The sequence below is a fragment of the Leptosomus discolor genome, chromosome 1 (assembly GCF_034619465.1).
Source record: "Leptosomus discolor isolate bLepDis1 chromosome 1, bLepDis1.hap2, whole genome shotgun sequence".
Taxonomy (NCBI): Eukaryota; Metazoa; Chordata; class Aves; order Leptosomiformes; family Leptosomidae; genus Leptosomus; species Leptosomus discolor.
In genome coordinates this window covers 150,277,678-150,298,888 of record NC_141391.1, presented here as the reverse complement: position 1 = coordinate 150,298,888, position 21,211 = coordinate 150,277,678, and the positions used below count along the sequence as shown (strand labels likewise).

The following is a 21,211-nucleotide window of genomic DNA, read 5'->3' as shown; positions in this document are numbered from 1 at the left end:
TGGAGAGTGTCTTGGGCACATTTCTTCTTCAATAAGCACATCATCTCTATTGTGCAGGTTACAAGCCTAGCATGATGCAGGGAGAAAAGATCATTTCCCTCTGACCTTTTCTAAGGATGAACAGAGAAGTAGGAGAATTCATCCTAGTGTTTAAGCATTCCTAAGAGATCTAGACATTTAGCTGTATTTCAGTTCCGCAGTATAACCCTCATTGCAACATCATTTTCATAGCTTTGATTAAAAACAATTGATATTGTCCCCAGTATTTAAAAACTTTATTGCCCCTGAGGAGCCACATAATTAGAGGAATCAAGCCAGGAAGCATTCCTCGCAAGATTTTTGGAAAAAGATCTCCTAGAATTAGGCTTCTAATTCCATATTTGGGCATGACTGGGTGCCTACAGCTATTCTACGTACATGAATAAATATGGTATGAGGCCTTTTATGCAGCCTCTTTTTCTTTGTTTCTAACATCCTGCCTCCTTTAATGAGCTCTAAATGCATTTGGTCAGAGCCTGTTCCTATTGCATGAGTGGGCAGCCCTAAAGTCCCTTGTCTTTTGATCATAAGAGGCAAAATGATCTCTGAGCAGGAGAGAGGACTTGATTCCTCGCAGAAATTATGTCCTTAGTACTTGGGCCAACAATGTAGGAAGGGCAGTAGTAGGACTGGCGAAGAAGATCCTCCATTGACCGTCCTGCAAAGAGACAGGTAACACCAGATCTACAGGAGGTATTACTGCTATCTTCATTACTCCATTGAAGGAGACATGCCGCTATGACGGCTGCTGCAAAGAGGGCTTTCCAAGCAGCCATGGGAGCGGGGAAAAATCCCAAGTAATGAAGTGTCAGGCAATAGTCTGTGTTTGGATATCTGGAGAGTGATATTCTGGGTACAATTTTAAAACATAAGCTCCTCTTTTCTCCAGGTGGATTATCTGATCAGCAGGTAAGGATGTCAGCAGTAGTGGAGGATGATGACCAGCTGACAGAGGGAAAATTATCTGTTGTATCAGCAATGCACTCAAGGACCATATAGGACAGTGTTTAAACATTATATAGTATCTGATTGAATAAACAGTGCCTGTGAGCCCAGCCCTGAGGAGTGCGTACTGTTGAAGCACTACTGATTCAAACTACCTACACTTGCATTTGTGTCTGTACAAAATTAAAAATTGAATTTCCTCTCTCTTTCATTTTTTAACTCGAGAAAGTGTTTTGGGGCCTAGATCTTCCACCCCCTGACATACTGCGGCTAGACCACCACAGTGGTAAGAGATGGAAACAGTCTGTAGAGAGAACTGAAATCAAAGATGAAGTACACCTTGCTTAAACTGTGAGTCACTCTTTCTGGCTGTGTTCACAGTGTTATGACAGCTGCACTGTTTCTGCAAAATTTTTCCCAACTGGAGAAAAGTAAAAAGAAACTTAAGAATTTGCACCCATGAAAAAAACACAGGATTTATGGGAGAAATGTTCCAAATGTTCTTCGGCCTAAATAAGCAGGTTTTAAACAATTGGCTTTCTAAAGCAGTTCTAAATTCTACTGAGCTGCAAAGTGTCTTCACTTTGCAGATTCAGCCTTTTTTTTAGAGACTTGCTATTGCTATTAGTCTGATCTATTTAGATGATCCACCTGTCTGTTATATGTAGATACAAAGCAGCATTCCCAGGCATCTTTGTATATCTATTCTGGGCATCTCTGATTTCTTCCCATTTATCTATTTCAGGAACTTCATGAAGCATGTCCTGTAGGTAGACTTCATCAATGACAGATTAGCTTAGGTTTTTTTAACCACTTCTGAATACATAAGTGTAATTAATTGTACTCACAAAGACACATTGATTGCACCTGCAAAATCAAATGCTGGGTTCTGCTCTGCCTACAGAGCTCATTTGTAATTTGTTTTTCCTCAGGTATATCATGCATTCATGGACCTTCTGGTGAATTTACTAGTCACATGCTAAGCTAAATAGTATGACAGAGTATTCATGTGTAGAGCTATAATCATCTTCCTGTCTTGACTGAGCATAATATAAAATTCATGTATTCCAAAGGAAATATCCAGTCAGCAGATCACACAGTAGACCTCCTCAAGCCCAGACAAAAGGATTCCACATCATTGCTGTGGGCAGTGAAGCCTCTCTTGGAGATCTCTTGAGATCAGAGATGTTCACGTATGTGTTATCTGTTTAAGACGATTAGTGAGAAAAAAAAAAATGGCAGTGTGGGTTCAACTTTCAGACCTGCACACCTAAACATATAGATTCATATTTCTTTTATAATTTGCCTAGCAGCAATCCAAATCCCAGGACACAGGCCAAACAAGACATTGCCTAGGGCAAACAGAGGTCAGGAGAACAGCTGTTTCTTCTGCTTTGAGAGAATCCTGGAAAACCCAGTTGGCTGCTTTTGATGCTCTTGGTGCCAAGGAAGAGGTTGGAGTGAATGGCAGGCTGGCTATGGTTGTAGCTCCTTCTGGAGCAGTTTTTGTGACCTTTCAGGACTTCTTCCTAGTCTTCTCTCTCCCAGCCCTTCCCATTCCTTGGTGTACTTCTCAGGGTTGATGAGGTTTGAAGCCTTGTGCTGCACTTTTAGTAGTAAACCAGAGTTTTGAACTGCTAGAATTCTGCTGGTTTGCTCATTTTCCATCACTCCTCTAAATATGAGAAATCATACTGAAATTCAGATGTAGACAAGAATTACCTATATTCTATCATCAGGATGTGCAAGATAAACTTTATTCTGGGAAAGCACAGGATACAGAGCTGGGTGTTTATATTTATGGTCTTGTCCCACTCTAACATCACATAGAGAAAACATCTCTCCAGAATATTCTGCATTTTAGTATTCCCATTGGCAGACATATCTTACAATTTTCTGGGAGAAGTAAGGGAAAGTGAAGCAAATAGAATTCTGGTAAAAACAACCAGATTCACTGACTCTCAAACTGATGTTCTCTTCTTCACTGAAAAGAGACAAATTGCTTGGTACTTCTGCAAGCCTTTGTGGGCCTTATCCTGACATGATAGTGCAATCTGTCTCGAGAAGGCCACCTCCAGACTCAAGATGGCACTTTCATCAGAAAGCTTATTTGGTCCTTGACCTTCCTGCTGAAACCGCAATGACCATTTATTGCCAACTGTGATGGTGGCAGAGGTAATGTGCACACCTGCCTGCAATAGGAACTGGACTGATGACACCAACTCATTTCACATGGGATGGTAAATGACCACTCATAGTAATTTTTGATCGTGATCTACATTTGCCTGAGTACAGGCTGACATTCCACATGGGAGGTGGTTTGAATTGCATTAGCAATTTCCTGAGCCACCTATTCTCAATGATTTAATGTTAGTAGAGCATAGAAATTAAGATAATTTAAATAAGTTGCCTTCTTTGGAGACGTCTGAGATGTGGAGTATCACGCATTGTACAAAAGAAAGACATGCAATTGCAGATCATTTAGACTAGGCAATCACAGTATTTTCAGTCATGCCATAAAATAGCTAGGTAACAAATTCACTCCTATGCAGACGGTTAGTATAAAGACATCATGCTAAAATCTCTTGTGGATTTAGCCAGCTCCCCACTAGCCTAAGTCTCATTTGAGAGAGATGGTAAGTGGAGACTGAAAAGTCCCAAGCTTAGATGCATCCAACATAAATGATCCACTTCAGTGCACAGCAGGGATTTCATTTTCTGTAAGCTGAGTTGTTTCATGATATTTTTCACTTTGGTTTCTAAAACAACCCCTTGAAAGTTATATCCATGCAAATATAAATAGTTCTTATTTGGAGTTGAGGGCTCAGTCACTTTCAAAATTGGACCCACTTGTTCTAGATTCTAAAATACCATTTTAGGAGCCAACAATCGAAATATTGGGGTTTGATTTATCAAACAGGCTTAATAATACACAGCTTCATTCAGTGATTTTTTTTTTTTTGAGAGTTAATTCATTAATTTGGATAAGTCACTATGTCAGACCCAGAGGAAAGATGTTATTGAAGCAGAAAATATAACTAGTATTGATTGAATTTTTCTAAAATTCTTTGTACGATTTTTATTATTATTGTTGGGGCTTTGTCTGTTTGTTTGTTTTACATTTTAAATAGCGAAATATCGCTCCCAGCATGAGAAAATTTGATTTTTTCATTTTTGCCATGCTGGCAAAGGCTGTTTCTGCCTTGTGGGCTAAGTTTGGTCCCAAGGTTAACAGTGATCTACCCTCAGGCCTGAGAAGCCAATGATTCTCTTCCTCGTTTCCACCTTCATTTTCACAGTCCCATGGGATGGGCTGAACCCTCAGCAATGTGACAGGGGTGTGAAGATCACACAGGTATACTTTGTCACATACTTTGGCTTGAAACAAAGGCATAATCCTACTTTCATTCTGCTGCAGTGCTGGTTTTGTGCACAGCTCAAAATATTGAAAGCCTGAACCAAAGCCTGTGAAGTCAATGGAAATCTTTCAGTGTGTTTTAGACCGGACAGGAGGGAAGTACTTCATCACTGTTAAAAACTCATGTCCATCTCAATTGCTTGAGGACAGTTCACATGGTACTCATTAACATTTTGGGTAGGATTTTCATAATCCTAATATTATCCATCTCAAGTTAGTGCTAGGTTTCCTATATGTTTTTGCAGGAGCAAACTTAAGACAAGTATTAGGTGAAGTTTGGGGGTTTTTTAAATCCACTTATTGCTGACAGTCATCAGCAAGGGTAATGGACAATGCATTGGAGAGGATGACTTTACATCTAATTTCTAGAAACAGTGGCCCATACTATCTGCTGTGTGTGCCTTATGTAGTGATCTGCTTCAGCAGATATAAGACTTAACGCTTAAGTACTCTTGGTCCAGCACATTTCACAATCATTAAGCTTACTTTTTAAAATACAAGCCTTAAAACCTGGTTTGGAACTGTAGGAGAGTCTCTAAATAAAGGTAGGTCAGCATTTCTAGAAAAAAAATAGTGCAGTATAGGTGTCTCTGAAAGAGAGAAAGAAACAGCATCACAGCCAAAAAGAAGACAAAGCAAGCACCCAGGTTCATAACTAAGCAACATGAAATCCTTGTTCCTATGCACTCTGTTTTAAGCCTATATGCCCAATAGTGGTCTTTCATAAAACTATCAAATGTCTACCCTAGTTCACTTTCTGTCAGAGTCTATTAGTTTTGTCTACCCATAATTTATCATGTTTGTCTACCCAACTTGAGATTTGAAAAATGTGTTTCACGTCAGCAGCCCTGGATATTGAAAGTCTGCAGTAAAACATTGAGATCTGAGTTTTTAAATATATTGTCCAGTGCTGTGGGTGAAATTTCTCATCACTAAATGTATACAGAATTGTGAGTACCTTTAATTACACTTAAAATTAACCCAATTTAGTTGTGATTACACATATAATCTTAAAGACAGATTGAAACCTGGCTAAAAATTAGAGCCACCATCTCACTCTCCAGATGTCAGATTATTGTCAAACAGTTCATCGTTGAATTAAAGTGACCATTATTCATATAGATATTTATGGATAACTGTTGGAGAATATCAAGTGGTAAAGAATATTAGAAAGTGTATGGTATTGTACACAAATGTTACATATTTGTTTTATTTGAATTGTCAATCAAATGTTTGATTAAAAAAGGGTATTCATCTTTTCCTAAGCATTGGTAAAAATGTGGACACTCCAGCTGTTTTATATGTGTATCTAGCAAGGATACTCCATTCGTGTGTCTGTCTTGAAAGAATAGAGAAAGCTGGGTGTGCTACACAGTGTGTGGAGACTTCCTAGTGGAAATCAGTCTAACCCATTGTTTTTCAATCTCTTCCTTCCCTCCGCCCATGTCCTGTCCCTCCCTCCCTCTTGCTAGGGAGTTTTCCAAAGAAAGAGAGAAGGCTAAGGCTCGGGGTGATTTCCAGAAGTTACGGGAAAAACAACAGCTAGAGGAGGATTTGAAGGGATACTTAGACTGGATAACTCAAGCAGAAGATATTGACCCAGAAAACGAAGATGAAGGCATGGATGAGGAGAAGCCTCGAAACAGTAAGCAATTTTCTTCTGTCTGTCTGTCTCTCTGCTTTTAACAAGAAAGCCCATGCCCACCTGCTGTAGTGCTGAGATGGCTTACAAGGAAGAACTGATTCTTCCTGAGACTCTCACTATGCTTATACGTGATTCCAATTTAATGCCTGTGGGAGGGAGAAACGCTTGTACAGTAATTTATATTATTTTGCAAATCCTCAGTTTCGTCTGTGATACTGACGTAAGATCCTGATATTAAACAGAAAATAGATCAATATTTGCTGTTAAAGTCTACTCCTGAGATAAGTTGTAACATACACATCTGTCTCCTATTCATTTAATTAATCGTAGTTCAGTGTTGCAGGCTGTTTACACATGGTTAATTACTTTGAAAGCAAAGGTTTCTAGGCAAAGTAGTGCTACAGTATGGGAGAAGGCCCTTATCAACCCTGTTGTACCTTAACTGGGCCATCTGTAACTCCATTGAAATCAATGGAATTGTGTTTGGTTTTGCCAGGCTGGAATTAAGCTCTCAGTTATTTCTCGTAAGGGAATTATGTCTTTTTCTTCTGTTCTGGAGTTGAAAAGATGTTTGTGCATAGTGAGAATTCACCAACTGTCTCTTCTTATTTAGAAATCCTAAAGAAGAAAGGGCTTGAAGAAAGCAGCAATTCCCTATATTTCATTACCTTTGTTGAATCTTCTCCTTCTACCTCTGCTTTTACCAACACAGGCTGTGTAACACTTCAGAAACACCTAGCAGTTGTCATTGCAGGTCATGCACTTGGGAAATGTCAAAGTTGGAACCTTTAGACAGTTCCACAGTTAATGGACACTGGCTCTACTCTTAGGTTTCATTACAGAAATGTGCATTTTCCTAGTTTTATTTTGGAAGAGAAGTCATGAAACATTTCCCTAGAGATCAACCTCCCTACCAAACAAGCGAAATCCATGGGATGATCCAATCAGAAACATATATTCTAGAAATAGGAAGAAGTGAAGTGTGAAGCAAGATTTGTATCTGCTTATGATCTTTTGGGGAGTAAGCACCACTCCTTGTTGCTGCCAGAACACTTAAGTTCTTTTAGAAAAAAAGATGCAAGTCAGTAATACCTCATTATACCCATGATACTTGGGTATCTGGACTTGAAGGAGTCACCGGGGTGACTTGCTCAGACTTTCCCCAAATCAGGTTATTTTAATGTTTATGCTGGTGTCTTCATAGGGCATATAGCTTACTTTCACAACTTAAACTCAGTAATTAACTTACTATTCATGGCAAATATTTCCTGTTCTATGGCATATAATACACAGAAGGTGATGTCTGGTGATCCAAATTAATTTATTTGTAGACGGAATTCCTTTTTTTTTTTTAAAAAAAAAAAAAAGCCACTACTAAAGTGGTATACTTATGTGACGTCTGAGTGGGGAGGCAAAGGACCGAGTTGCACACCACTCCACTGAAGTCACCAGGAGACTTTCCCTTGACTTCAGTGGGAACTGGGTCATGTTTTATCACATTTCCTCTTAGACACATGCCTGCTAAAGAAAAGTGTAGCCATAGTGTTAAGGTAGTGTGAAGAGAATTTGCCTTGGTTACTAGCAGATCTGAAGTTTTTCCCTTTTGATTAACACAAAAATAATGCTGCTTTGTTAAAAGAGTTGTGGAATATGTCAGATGTAGAGTCATTGCTTGTGGGGTGGGGTGGGGTTGGGTCAATCCACATTTGAGTTAACAAGCTCCTTTTATGGGAGTTGATGTTGAGAACTGAAAGATAAGGCATCTTCGGCTTGCTTTCGGTTCTTCCTGTTCATTTTAGTAAGGTGAGTTTTGTAAGACATGGTTTATAAAATTAGTCTGATTACATCTGACAAGTTGTCTAGAGTTCCTTAGATTGGCTGTTAATGACAGAATCACATACTATCAGCAAGCTAACTTGTTACCATTTCTTTACCAAATTATTAATCAATAGAATGCCATTGATTCCATGTGTCAGGTCAAAGGGCAGTGGTTGCTGACTATTCCCTAGTACACAGCATATTGTTCTCTGGGACATTGTGGCTTTGGGTCATGTTATCCTTTTTTTGTTACATGTCACACCAGGCTTAGGAACAGATGTCTGCAGTGCCTAGTGCTAAAGAGTAGAATTACACCTCCATTGAGAGGAATTGCTCAGGATGTGAAGGAAGGCTGTGGACTGATTTTGGCTATGTGCTGGGGATAATGGTCATGCTAACAAAAATCACTGCTCAAGAGAACAGAGACCAAGCAAACGGGTCACTCCATGAAGTTTATTTGCCTATTCTTCTGGCAGCTGTGCCTCACCTACAGCAGGCTGTTGATAGCAGTATTCTTCTTAACATCTGTGGCCTGCATCTACGAATGCCAAATTAATCCTTCTTCTAGCTTTGGTGTACTAGCAAGTGCTGTACCTTGGTCTTCTCGCTACAGGATTTGACTACGGAAGTAAAGGGTCTCTGTGCTGCCATCCTCTGGTGAGGAAGCAAACAGCCTCTGGGTACAGAGGGTGAAGAGCAACCCTCGCCCGTCCCACCCCGAAGCCACTAAAAATCCCTGGATGCATGTCCCCACCTAGCAGAGCAGTGGACCTTACATTCTGACCTTTTGTATTTCATAAACTGCAGTTTCTTTTCCGGTAGACTGTTGTGTTTACTTTTGCACAGTTGCAGGTACCATATTGTTTAAGCTCTATTGTTTTTCTTGATATTTCTGAATTTCAATCTTTATTCACATTACAAGTAAGAATGTATTTTCAAAGCCAAATAGCTTGCTGACATCCTCGACTGAGATGTCATACTCACTTCACTGGTTGACATGCTTATCTGTCACATGGGAAGAAATTCCTGGTATACTTACTGTACCTACCTATGTGATTCCATATCTTGTTTATCCTACTGCCTATAAGCATACCTTCTGCAGAACCATCTCAACCCACTCAGGTGCGGGAGACTAGTTTACAAACCAGCTCTGACAAGGCCTGTCTGCTGTCTTGAAGCTGAGTCACATTGCAGCTGTACTGCTCTTGGGGCTTGATAGATCTGCTAGAAAATGAGTTGAATGAACACTGTGTAATGAAATCAAGCCGACAAGTAGAGAGTCTTTCCTCAATGGGTTCAGCTTAAGATAATACCACAGAAAAGCTACCATGAGTAAGCAGCAGGGTGTAGGGTGTTTTGTTTGTTGGGGGGGGGGGGGTTGGTGTGTTATCTATGTGTTGAATGTTTTGGCATTCATGCCAGCAGTCAGTCACCAGTAGGGTTAAACTGAGGGAGAAAGACAGTATTAATTCTCTTTCAAAAACCATCTACAAAATAAGCTCCAACTATAAGGGACAGATGGGACAGTTGTAAATGTCCTTGGGAATCCTTTTGGCTTAAGTGCCCCCAAGACTTTTTAATTCCACCTACTAACAGAGCTGAGCTTACATTGCTGAGGCTCCAATGTCTTCCTTGTCTTCTTGTCTTTAGCTCTTGTTGAAAGAGCTCAGTTGCCTCATATGCGTCTTCAGCGTGCTTTTCTCTCAAGTGCTCTTCAAAGCACGCTGCCTTCTATCTCTAGCACAGTGTCCTGAACTCCACAGAAGAGCGTTACTGCCCCTTTCCAGCCCACTTTGTTCAGTGATTAATTAATTAAAAATGTTGACTTTTAAGGTATCAGCCCTGAGTCTTTCAGATAACAACTCACTGAAGTACACAGGGCAGTTCAGGCCTCTTTAAGCTGTTATTGTAGCTCAATGAACTTCATGGGTTGCCTTTCCATCTGGTATATTGTACTGATGCTCAGGAACTGTGGGCTTCTGCCTGAACTCTGACAGTGACTCACACCATTACTTTAAAGAAGTCACAACAGTTTTTGCTTCCTCAGTTTTGCCTTGGAGGTTGTTTGGAAGTTTGGGGCTGTTATAAAGAATACCAAAAGAGTTGAGATGTTCAATTAAAATATACTTATTAAACTGGAGTCTCAGCTAATGTATACTCTGAGATTCAGCAGTTTACACCATCTGGACCCTGACCCAGGCAGTCTGCCTAAACTGAATCATCCCAAACATATATATGTTTCCAGTCTCTTTTCTGTCCTTGGCTGCAGAGGCAGGTTTTGCTGTCATCTTACTCTGTAGAGAGGGCTGCCTGCCTGTCAGCTTGGGAACTGTCTCCTGTAAAACACAGAACATGAGGTGGAAGGGAAGAGAAATCCACTTGCATCCCCATTTGGTTTGACTGCCTTGCCAGTCCTTAGGGCATGATCAGTCACATTTTTGTATACGCCAGTGCTTTTCTAAAGCTGTCAAACCTTGGCCTAAGTCTCATTGGGTGTTTACAGCCCTTAATGAAATGGTCAACAAGTCCAAGGGCTACAACAGTGAGGACCTTAGTTGAGGAAAGGGTAAGAAAGGAAGATAAATTCAGCCAGGGTCAGACAATCTGTGCAGCCTTTAGCTGACGCTCTCTGTAGCAGAGGTCTTGGCATTCTTCTGAGGCAGTTTATTACCAGTCATCTCTCATATGCATTGAGGGGCATTCACAGAGCAGGCTGAATTAATTCTCTGTGTTTTGGGAAGTACATGTTTAAGGCAGTTTTTCCTTGTTGTTTGCAAACATGATTTTGCCATTATGGCAAATGTGAGTTGGGATATGTGAAAAGGCTTCTGGGGGCTGTTTGTGTTGATGGTTTCCTTCTATTCTCTTTCCGTGATGGGCCTTTCGCACGGGAAGAAAACATTAATTTGACAGAGGAGAGAAACACATGTCATGGCACGAAACAGCTACTGAATTTCAAAATTACATGATAGCAAAGAGAAATGTCCCTCTGGTTGCCAGAGTAACTGGGAATTTGCCCTTTTTTTTTTTTCTTCCTGAGAGTGGTCTGGAATGCATCTGTGTTGCTGTGGACAGAAGGAGGAAACCTCAATCCAACCCAGATTCTCCTCCTGTTGAAATTAACTGGCAAAACTCCGATTGACTACACTCGGGTCAGGAAAAAGCTGTGAATGGGCAGGGAGAAGTAATTTGATGTTTCTGACTGCTCAGATTTTGCCCTCCGTTTCCTTCTATTTCAGTCATGTTTAGTGCTGCCGTCTGCAACGTGAGTATGACCACGTTAATGTCAAGAGTCCCTAAGGGTAACAGAGCCTACTGCTTGCCCTGGGATCTTATAACAAAGGCATTCTCTGATTCAAGACAACTAATTCTTCTAGTTAAGTCATATCGAAGGTAGTACTGTGATTTGCAAGTAGCTCACCCTACAAAATTGTAATGTCTAATCATACTTCAGGGCTCTGTTCTGTTATAGTGGGACTGATGTCTGTAGATAATCAGGTTTTCACGTAACATAGCAGAAAAAGAAACAGTACAAATCAATGTGTCGCTTATCAAAAGCATATAGCAATACTTCAGATAGTACATTGAATAATGAAAGGTATGGGAAGGGGGTTGACTGTACATGCACATTTATGCCTCAGTTAAAGTTGAAATAGAAAGCGCCTAACTGAAGACAAAAAGTACAGAAATACAGGCAGTTTCTAAAATATGTAAAATCTAAGCTGTTTAAAAAGAAAATAGTCTTGAATCTTCATGGCAATTAGTGTAGTGCCTTAGCGACCTCTGGAAATATTTGTTAACATCTGAGTTCACTGCCTTTAAGGAATCAATTGCAACCTAACTTTTTGGTGGACCACAGATTTTTGTCTCATTCCTACAACCAGTGTTACTTGTGAACAGCACTAGTCACGACTAGGCAGAGTGCATTTAATCACAGGCTTATGAGTCTTCCCTAGGAGAAAATGATTTTGAGATAGGGAGGGAGTTTTCAGCTGCAAAAGTAAAATTTTTAGAAGAAATTGGAACCTGTTGGACCATTAGAACTTTTGGAAAATCTGTGTCTTTCATGGAAATGCTTTGTGTTTCTGAACATCGGGCCAGGAATAAGAACAGGACAGTCGGTGGTTCAAACACAAGAAGAGAAGAATTTGAGAACTCTAGAAATAGAAGCCTCAGTAATTTCAACCCAAACAGGGTTTTATTCCCAAGAGCTCCAATAGTAGTTTGACTCTATTACATAACAGGCATAAAAGCATGATGACCTTTCTCTAAAAGTTCAGGCTTTTTAGGATTTGTCTATCCAATTCCTGTTGACTTTATTTCCTCTTGCAAAGTCAACTTACAGACCACAAGGAGACTCCGTTGATTTCAGTGAAGCTATGTACCAAATACTTTCCACTGACTTTAATGAAAGCTGTCACTAAAGCCTGTGCAGCCCTTTGGAAAAATTAATGGTTTGAAGCTGTTGGCTAGAGAGAGTTTTGTGTACAGATCTAATCAGGACACTAAGATAAAAGAACACCAACTTGTTCAATTTTTACATTTAGTAATTTCATATGTCAGCTTGCTCTGTGGCCTCCAAATCATGGCTAAGTGTACTGACAAGGAAGTAGCTTATTACTTTCAGCCTGAAAAAATAGCATGGTTCTGTGGGATAATGTCTAAGGTAGAAAGTACATAACAGGATTTTCAAAGACTTGGTTACAGGCTAAAATTTCAGGGTAGCCTAAAAAACTCTTGGTCTTTTTTCTGCGATGACATTTAATGGAGAAGTGCACAGCTAGGGAATTAACATGGAAGACACAGAGGGGAAAATGAAGGAGAGTGTATATTCAAGATGTCTATTTTTAATTCAGTCTTGACCATCACTGCCTTAAAACTCATGTCTTCTTACTCTACAAGCTATAAGATGGTGTACTGAGTTAATTTTTGTCTCCTGAACACAGTTGAAATACACTTGAACTTTTCTGTTGACAGCAAGTCAGTTCACCCTGATTTATTGTAGCTTCATCCGCAGAATTTGTCCCTATGTATTTCACATACACACAGAAGTATATGGACAACGACTACTTGACAGGCAAGTACAGCTTGAAAATTTAGAGGATTTTTGCCTATTGTCAACAAGCAATTTAAAAAAAAAAACCACAGGGTGCTCACATGGGATTTGAGACCATCTAAGCAAAAGCCGTAAGAGGCACAGGCTGGAAAATTAAACCTTTATCAGTTTACTTCCTCCAGTACCAGTTGGTGATTTGAGAATGGTATCATACAACCTGGTTGTGTTTTGCTTTCCATGCTTAAGTACAAGGAAATAAAAGCCAGCCTTGTAAAATGATTTATTATGTGTCAAAGCCTCATCTAAAGAGGAAGACAGCACAATGTCATCTACTTTTATCATTATCCACTGGTGTGGAAAATAATCATCTGGTAACTAAGAAAAGATTAGCTGCAGTGCCAACAATTGTAGGGATTTCACAAGGGCACCTGGTAGGTGTTTCACTAGGAGTTTAGCAGCTGTGATAGATTTGTTCTCTTTCACCTGAAGACAGAGGGACAAAAGAAGTGCTTTTCAGTGTTAACTACATGACCGGTTTCTCCTAGGGGAAAAAACCTCCATGTACTCCACTGCAGAGGTTCCAAAACACGGTTTGCTTGGACAGGAGTGACATCAACTCCCAGCTGTGTGCTGTGCCCAGTGCATTCTCTGTAGAAAACAGCCCCAGTGGCATTTTTCTACCATGCCATCTTTTGATGTAGCTCATACACTGCTCTTAATATAAATACCACAGTTTGAGGACACTTACTAAAAGGTCTTTGTAAATGATAAGTCAGCTTTTTTTTTGTTGTGTGATGGTTCTCCACAGAGAAGCTCAGGTTGCAAAATGCTGCATGGGTTTGTGCTACAGATATCAAGCTTGAGTCTATAATTAGCTTGCTGGCTAGAAAAAGCTTCTGGGATGTTAGTTCTCACACTGGGCTGAATAACTCCTGAAGTCCTTAAGCAAAAATCCTACTGAAATTGCTGGGGATTTTGCCTGGGTAAGGACTTGATCCCCATTCTGTTTCATCTGAGGTCAGTAACAAAACACGCAAAAGTCAGCACTTGAAAATGTTGTCCAATGTGAGGTCTTGATACGCCAGAGGCTTCTCTGTGCTCCCACATGACTTCAGTATTGTGTAACTGTCATCCACCAAAGGGAGAGCATGAGATATTCGGGATCTGAAATTGCTAACAAGACGGAATAGTCCTGATAGTTTGTCCAGTGGCAAAAACTGGCTAAAACACAGTTGTATCTGGCATGAATTTGTCATTACAAGAATCTTCCTTCCACAACTGTACTTAAAGAAATGTGGGATCAGACCAAGATAAACTTTTACATCCTAAGAAAGGAAAAACAACATGTATCAGAAAAGAATGAGAAAGCATTCATGAGGCTTCATAGTGACCCCATAGGTAGCTGCAGTAGCAGAGTACCTAAGGCAAGGATATTCAGCACTGTAGGTGAGAGAAATTAAAGCTGCTATTTAAAAGTGTCATTTTTAATGTGTAACCTTCTGTGCAGCTGCAGTAGCAACATAAAGATCATTTAGGGTGATTCTGCTTCCACTTTTGCCCCACGTTCCATCGATGTCAACAAAACTATGTCAACATTCGACTTTTTCCTATCGATATAAAAACAAAACTTGGTGTAGACTTCCCTCCTGACTGTCTTTGCATGGCACTTTCGTTTTTTATTACGAGTGAAAAAGCAAGGAAGTGGTACAGCCTTATCCTTGATTGTTTTGTCTTTCTCCCCATTTCTAAGAGGAGAAAAGAGGGAATGCTTAGAAAGGAAAAAATTCATTTTCTCAACAAAGCAAAATTAAAAACTTTGGGGTTTAAGTTAATGCTTAATATTCAACATTGATTCTTTAAAATATGTATGTAGGTTAATATTTGGAGAGGGGAGAAATGTTGTTCTGGGCACAGGAAGGCTAAATGATGTTCTCAAGGTCACCCACCCTCTCAGTGCCGGTGCCAGAGTCTCTCACACCATTCTGTGCCCTCTAGAGCAGAATTTTGACCTTGGGTTGTATCACATAAGACATTTACAGGTTTGATCAGGGTGGCTTTGAACTACTTTCCTTCTCTGGGAATTCATTATAATCATCTTAATCACTTTAATAGATACAATTTTCTTGTTGTCCCTGAATGTATGTATCATTCACTCTGTGTAAGTCAATCAACAGGTTTGGTTTGTATTAGTAATATAATTTAACAACCCAAATTTTATCGAAAAGCAGCATTTAGGTTCATTGTTCTGTAGATTTCACAACTTCCCAGTTTCTCTCTTTCTGACTGACAGGAAGCTTTGATCATAAAATGAAAAGCAAGCAACCATTTGAAAACCTTCTTCCCCTTCCTTCTCTGCTGATAGTTGCTGCTAAGGGTAGATAAATCCCATCTAACCAAACAACATGTAAAAGCAGTTTAGCTCAAGCCTGCGTTTTGTCAAAGCACCGTATGGAGTTTGTTTCCTTTGTCTGAATGGAGAGCAAAAGAAGAAAAAGCTGCTGGTGTTCAGGAAGCCTCAGGACAAAGCTGTGGCCAACGTTACAGTCTAGAATTCTGCAGTAATTTGTTCCAACGCAACATCAGAAGGCCTGATATTGTTTAGTGAAGTGGGAAAAGCATTTCTAGAAAGTAGAGCAGAGTAACTCTTCAGTTTGGGGAAGGTGGGCCAAATTCAGGCATGTGTCTGACTCCAGCAGCCAGCTTCTTGAGTGAGTGCTGGTGAATAGTGACAGCTCCGAGATAATTAACTGACCCTGAAAGGGTCACTGCAATGAGAATCTACCAGATCTCTGTGCCACTGCTGCCACTTTTGCGTGGAAGAAGGGAGGGCACTCTGGAGAGCAAACTCCAAAACGGTGCTAATTTCTGCCTGCAGGCTCAATTTTTCTTCTTATTCCCTTACATAAAGCTACATAAATTAGATAAGCTCCCAGGCTGCTGTATTTAACATCTGGGGGAAAAACTCTTCCTGTAAGATCCTCCGTGACTGAAAAAGTTTTGTGGTGATCTACACATGTTCTTACTCTCTTGCAACTGAGGATCTGGCTTGTGTTGTCAACTTACGTTTTTTTCCAGGTTCTCTTTTCCCTGACTCTTGTAACCTGGATCACAAACAACATTACACTGAGAACCGCTAGAGCAGTGATGTGTGACCAGCTACAGCATATAAAGGCTGACATTAATGTTGATAGGGCATTAAGTTTATCTACTATAAAAGCTATTTCCCTAGCAAAGACTATCTGGTGAGATAACACCTCTGTTTTGCCTGCTGGGAGAGAGACTTTTGTTGATGTAGGAATCCTCTTATAGTACTAGTAAGTTACAGAGAAATATATTTGAAGGTAAGGCTTTAGAGGGAATCCATTGTTTATATAGCTGGGGAAGACGCCTTTGTGCAAATAAATTAATCTCTATCTGCCCTGTTGGGAAGTACTTCTTGAAGCTGTCAAGATCTATCCACTGACACTGTGATTCCACATCTCAAGAAAGGATGTTAGAGGAAAAAGCCTGTAAGAAAACTGCCATTGCTGTACCTGCTGATGGATGGTAAGTGCTTTATTTCCCATGGTTAGAGAGGCATAGGAGGCGTTCAGTACCAGGACCTCCACATTTAGGAAGAAATGCCACAAGCCCCCAGGATGAGTATTTACACAGCAAGCCCTTTTTTTTTTTTTTTCAGGTAGATGCCTAAAGTGTGCTCTTAAATCTTTATAAAGGCACTTATAAAGTGGTTTAAAAACTGTGGAGTATTCAGCAGTTCCTGCTGAAGTCAGTGAGAATGACCCATGATCAATGTTTGAAAATCAGTTATCATTGCAGATGCAGCCTTAAGAGTCTCTTCATTGAGAAGAAAGCATTGGTGAGCAGGACTGTCAGCAGCTGAAACCCCGAGGATTTTTTAACGTGGTACAAAGAATTCCCAGGAGAGAGGCTGTGGTGTTGAGAATTAGTTGTATTACAGTAATGGCAGCCAAGATCAAAGCCACAGTGTATCTGGCCTGTATATGCACAAATAAAAGTATGTGTATGCACTTCCTCTATACAGGAAACCAAAGCTAGTACAGATGGGGTTCAGCTGCCTAAACATATTCATCTAATGCCAGTTTAGACACTTCATGGTACCCAAGACCTTCATTGTGGACTGACAGATAAGTATAGCAGCTGGGGCTTGTACTTTTGTGGTGTGATATTTGGGAGGGCATATCCCAGGTGGGATGTCAAAAATGCCATCCAGTGCCTTAGAAGAGGCAACTGAGTGTGGTTAGTCCAAAGACATGTAGGAAAATTTAGTACAACTAAAACCTTCAACACAGATCTTGTAAGCTGAATGTCTTAAAAGTGTTCTTAGTAGATAGAAGAATGCGATACGACCAGCTGTAACAGAAATTGTTCTGATACGAGCTTTTTTCCCGCTTGGTCTAAGTGTGTATTCAACAGGACCCATCTTTTTTTCTTCCCTTACGCATTTTATATTATAACTTGAAGATTCATGTGCAGGAGGATAAATACTAAGACCCAGACCTGTATTCCTTGGCCCAGACCAAGAGCTTTGTGTGGGAAGGGGTCAAACTGGGAAGCCTCTAAGAGACCAGGACAGGTTGAGGGAGGCAGGAGGTGCATTAGCAGAGCCCCCCTGGGGAAGCTGTCTCATCCTTCACCTTCCCTGCCCCTGACTGCAAGGTAGCTCAAGTAATCCATCGCTTTCTTAAATCGATTCAAAGGCAAGCACACAAGAAGGCAAAGATAATACTATTTTGTTTTAAATGCAAGTTGGGTTACAAAGCTGGCCCTGCTGTTGTGAAGGCAGTGCAGTGGAGCAGCGCAACTAGCTGTAGCTGACAGGTCTGTGGTGCTGTGATGGTTCTGTGGCAGAGCTCAGAGACAAGGAGTCTGGGTGACATTACGCAGCTGAACTAGTATATATGTTACCAAATTGATAGCCAGTGCTGGTGCACCTGAGAAGAACCGACAGTTGTGAAGGGAACTCAGCCCTTTTCTGCGCTTTGACGGGAAGCCTGGGAAGCTTGCAGCAGGAGCCCAGTACAGGCACAGCTCTGAGGGAGCAGCAGTCACACTCTCACTCTGTGCCTGCCTGCTTCTGCTTATTGGGCAAGAAACTTCCCACCCACTCCAGTACAGTCTGCTAATAGGATAAAAATCTCCGGTTGTATTTGCTCCTGGGAAGAAAAGTGGGTCTCTCCATCTCTGTTATCTCATAAACAACATCAAGCCTGGAGAGGTGGCGGGGGAAGGAAAATGTTTCCAACTGGGGAACCGAACTGAAAATAGCTGTGGCACTGAGTCTGCCTGCTGATTACAGCAGCTCTTCAGTTAGCAGGATTGTGGAGATAAGTCAACAGATTAGAGAACTGGCCTTTCAGATCTCAAGGCCTAAATTCAAATTCAGCTTTAGGCCCCATGGATGTTTGTAGTGCTGCTCACATCCTTACTTTCATTTACGAAGTCCGCAAACTACAGTGTGATGCATCTCACTTCTCTTTGTCCACTTGAGGAAGGACTGCAGTCAGGCATGTCCCTATAGAGGTCTTGTAGTGGACCCGGGGATAGGTAACACAGGGGTCACTGGAGATCCGGATGAGGATGTTATCAGCTACATTAAAATCCGTAGGCTGAAGTAGCATAAGGGTTAAGCACCAGAACAAGGATGCCATGGCAGAGCTGCGTGGATCCTCACAGATGTGCAGATCAAGACGTAAGTGTATTATCTAGCTGTTTGAAGAACCACGAGCAGAATAACAGGGCTATGCCAGGTCACAAATGACTTGCTTTAACACAGCTGTGTGAGGGAAGCTTGCATAACACCTGCCCACACTAAGCTTAGCTCAAGCTGTTATCGGTCCGTCACTCTACTGCATGCTAGAAGTATTTGCAAACTAGGATTCTATTATTTCAAGGCCGCTATAAAATGCCTGTTTCCTTGGCTTGGGGTAATTGACCTACTCTCAATGCCCTACTCAAGAGGTATAAAAGCTTTAATTACAGGTTTGACAAGCTGACTTTAAGGGCAAAACTCTTTCACTTAAATTCTTTGCTTTTCTCCTGGCTGCACAGTAACACACAGCCTGCCCAGCTAGCATGTCTCATGCTTCTGACTCATATGATATTGTGACAATAGTGTCTAGTATCAGACTAGTCATTATGTTAGCAAAAGTGTCTGAAAGAACACCACATGCAAGAGCAGCACACAGAATCACAAGAATTTTATTTACTAGGCACAGAAGAAATGTAGCAGACTAGTTTTCCAGAACAGAATTTTCTGCACATTTCAGAACAGGAGAGGTGAATTCTATTTCAGATAATGAAGCTGAATAAAATCTGTTCAGTGTGATCTGTGAATGCAACTACAAGGGTCCAGTGCTTTCACACTGCCCTGGCTCTAGAGTGACCTAGATCTGATGTGTGTGTTGCTGTACCTCTTGATCAGCGAACTGAGTTTCTTGATTGTTTACCATCAAGGAAGGCATCATCCAGAAGCCTTCTCACACATCCCACATGAATACTGCTATTAGAAAATGTCTGCACTTGCTAAGAACTAGTATCTGTCAGGCATTGCCTGTGCAACAGGACTCCTCAGATGGACAGGAGGGCCTTACTGCTCTCTTTCCTTGATAATAATAATGCTTATATTTTAAGCAAGTTATTCCTAAATTAAGTCTTCCCAGATGCAGGAAGCATACACTGCTCTTCCAGCTTGCAGAGTGGTATTTCAGATGAAAACATTGAGGTACTTGCTCTTTCCCACAGTCCCTTCACATGTGGCCCAGCCTCTGCCCAGTTGCCCTGACTGTCCTTTGAAATAACACAGCCCAATTTCTCCCTCACATTTACTTTTCTTTTTTCTTGTGATGTTCTGCCAACAAGGACAAGCCTCCAGGAGAATAGTTTCCTTCTTCTATACCAGACAGAGTCCTCAGAGAGACCAACTTTCTCATTTACATTATTCCTGCCTAAGCTCCCTGGCTGCAGGGTTGTGTGAGGTGCCTCTGGGAAAGACGTCCATTGTAAGCTACCAGGGCACGACTCCCCACCCGCTGCACCATCCAAACATTCCCTGCTGTCCTGACCTGTCATCTTATGTGCTCTAGCTCACAAACTGTAGGCCACTTATCAAGTCTTCAGGCATCACCCCCTTTGAAATGGCTTGTGACAGGCAGGAATGTCATAAAACAGCCAGAGCTGCATCTCAGTCACTTTGAAGCTTAGCAATCTAGGTGGCGAGCAGCACTCCCTGGAGAGTTTCTGATGACCTAAGCAGATCAAGTTGGAATTAGCTTCTGTAGTTTTTTTGCTTCTCCTGGACTCTGCAGGGAAGATGGATTCACAGGGCTGCGAACTGAAAGAACAAAGATGTTTTTGCTGAAGTAGAGATCCTCATCAAAGTTACTGGTTCACCACCCAGGTGTATATTTGTATGGGTGGGCAGATGCAGAAGTTGCCCTTGCACAGGAATTTCAGGAAACTCGTGGCCTCCTTTAAAACCACATTTGTGCTTGAAACTGATGTGCTGGTTATTTTCGTTAGCAACAGTGCTAGTGAGCAAAATACAAATAGTATCATGATTATTAGAGGGACAAAAAAACATCAAAGCAGGAGAGGTTTTTTCTTTTAGTTGTTGATTTTACTGTCTTGAGGGTACCTTCTTTGTGGTTACTTATTTTGTTCATCATCAATGATTGTATCACTTCCCAACACATTATCTACAATACCTGCAGCTCTCATGCCCCCATTTCTAAGGCGCCTGCCAGACCAGCCTGCAATAATAGAATCCTTCTGGTTTTCAAGTGAGATGCTCCTGCTTGTTGTGCCCATATTGCAGGGTATATTCAGGCACATTGATGGCACTGCTGCTTGTCCTACATTGCTCTGCTAAAAATCATAAAGAATGACAGAGAAGTCTTGCAGAACCACTCAGAATGTGTTGTTGTGATTTGTTCACCATCACAAAATACTATTGAGAGAGTCATAAGTCCTCAATTGTTTTGCTTTTCCCTTTTTCTTTCTTTTCTTCTTTTTTTTTTTTTTTTTTTTTTAAATGAATTGCTTCAGAATTCTGTGGGGAACCAGAGAGGTTGCTAAAAAGTATTACACTGACACCAGAAACTTACGCTATAAACCACGTCCTGGCAAGCAAATGCCTTGCACTTTGGCACATTAGTTGTTGCTCCTAGCAAGGCAAACAATGTAAGTCATTTATCAGAAAAAAAAAAAGAAAAAAAAAAAAAAAAGAAAAAGAGTTTAGGATATCATAGGAGGATCCAGATTCAGGAGA

The 21,211-nt window shown here is 40.9% G+C and overlaps 1 protein-coding gene across 4 annotated transcripts in view; it reads left to right on the top strand.

Moving 5' to 3' along the window:
• Positions 1 to 21,211, top strand: part of CACNA1C (calcium voltage-gated channel subunit alpha1 C) — a 491,226-nt gene that overhangs the window by 344,338 nt on the left and 125,677 nt on the right. For all 4 annotated transcript variants that reach the window (XM_086467242.1, XM_086467225.1, XM_086467239.1 and 1 more), the window contains exon 9: positions 5,875 to 6,047. In XM_086467242.1, coding sequence (XP_086323368.1) covers positions 5,875 to 6,047 — 173 coding nt within the window. The remainder of the gene's footprint in view (positions 1 to 5,874; positions 6,048 to 21,211) is intronic.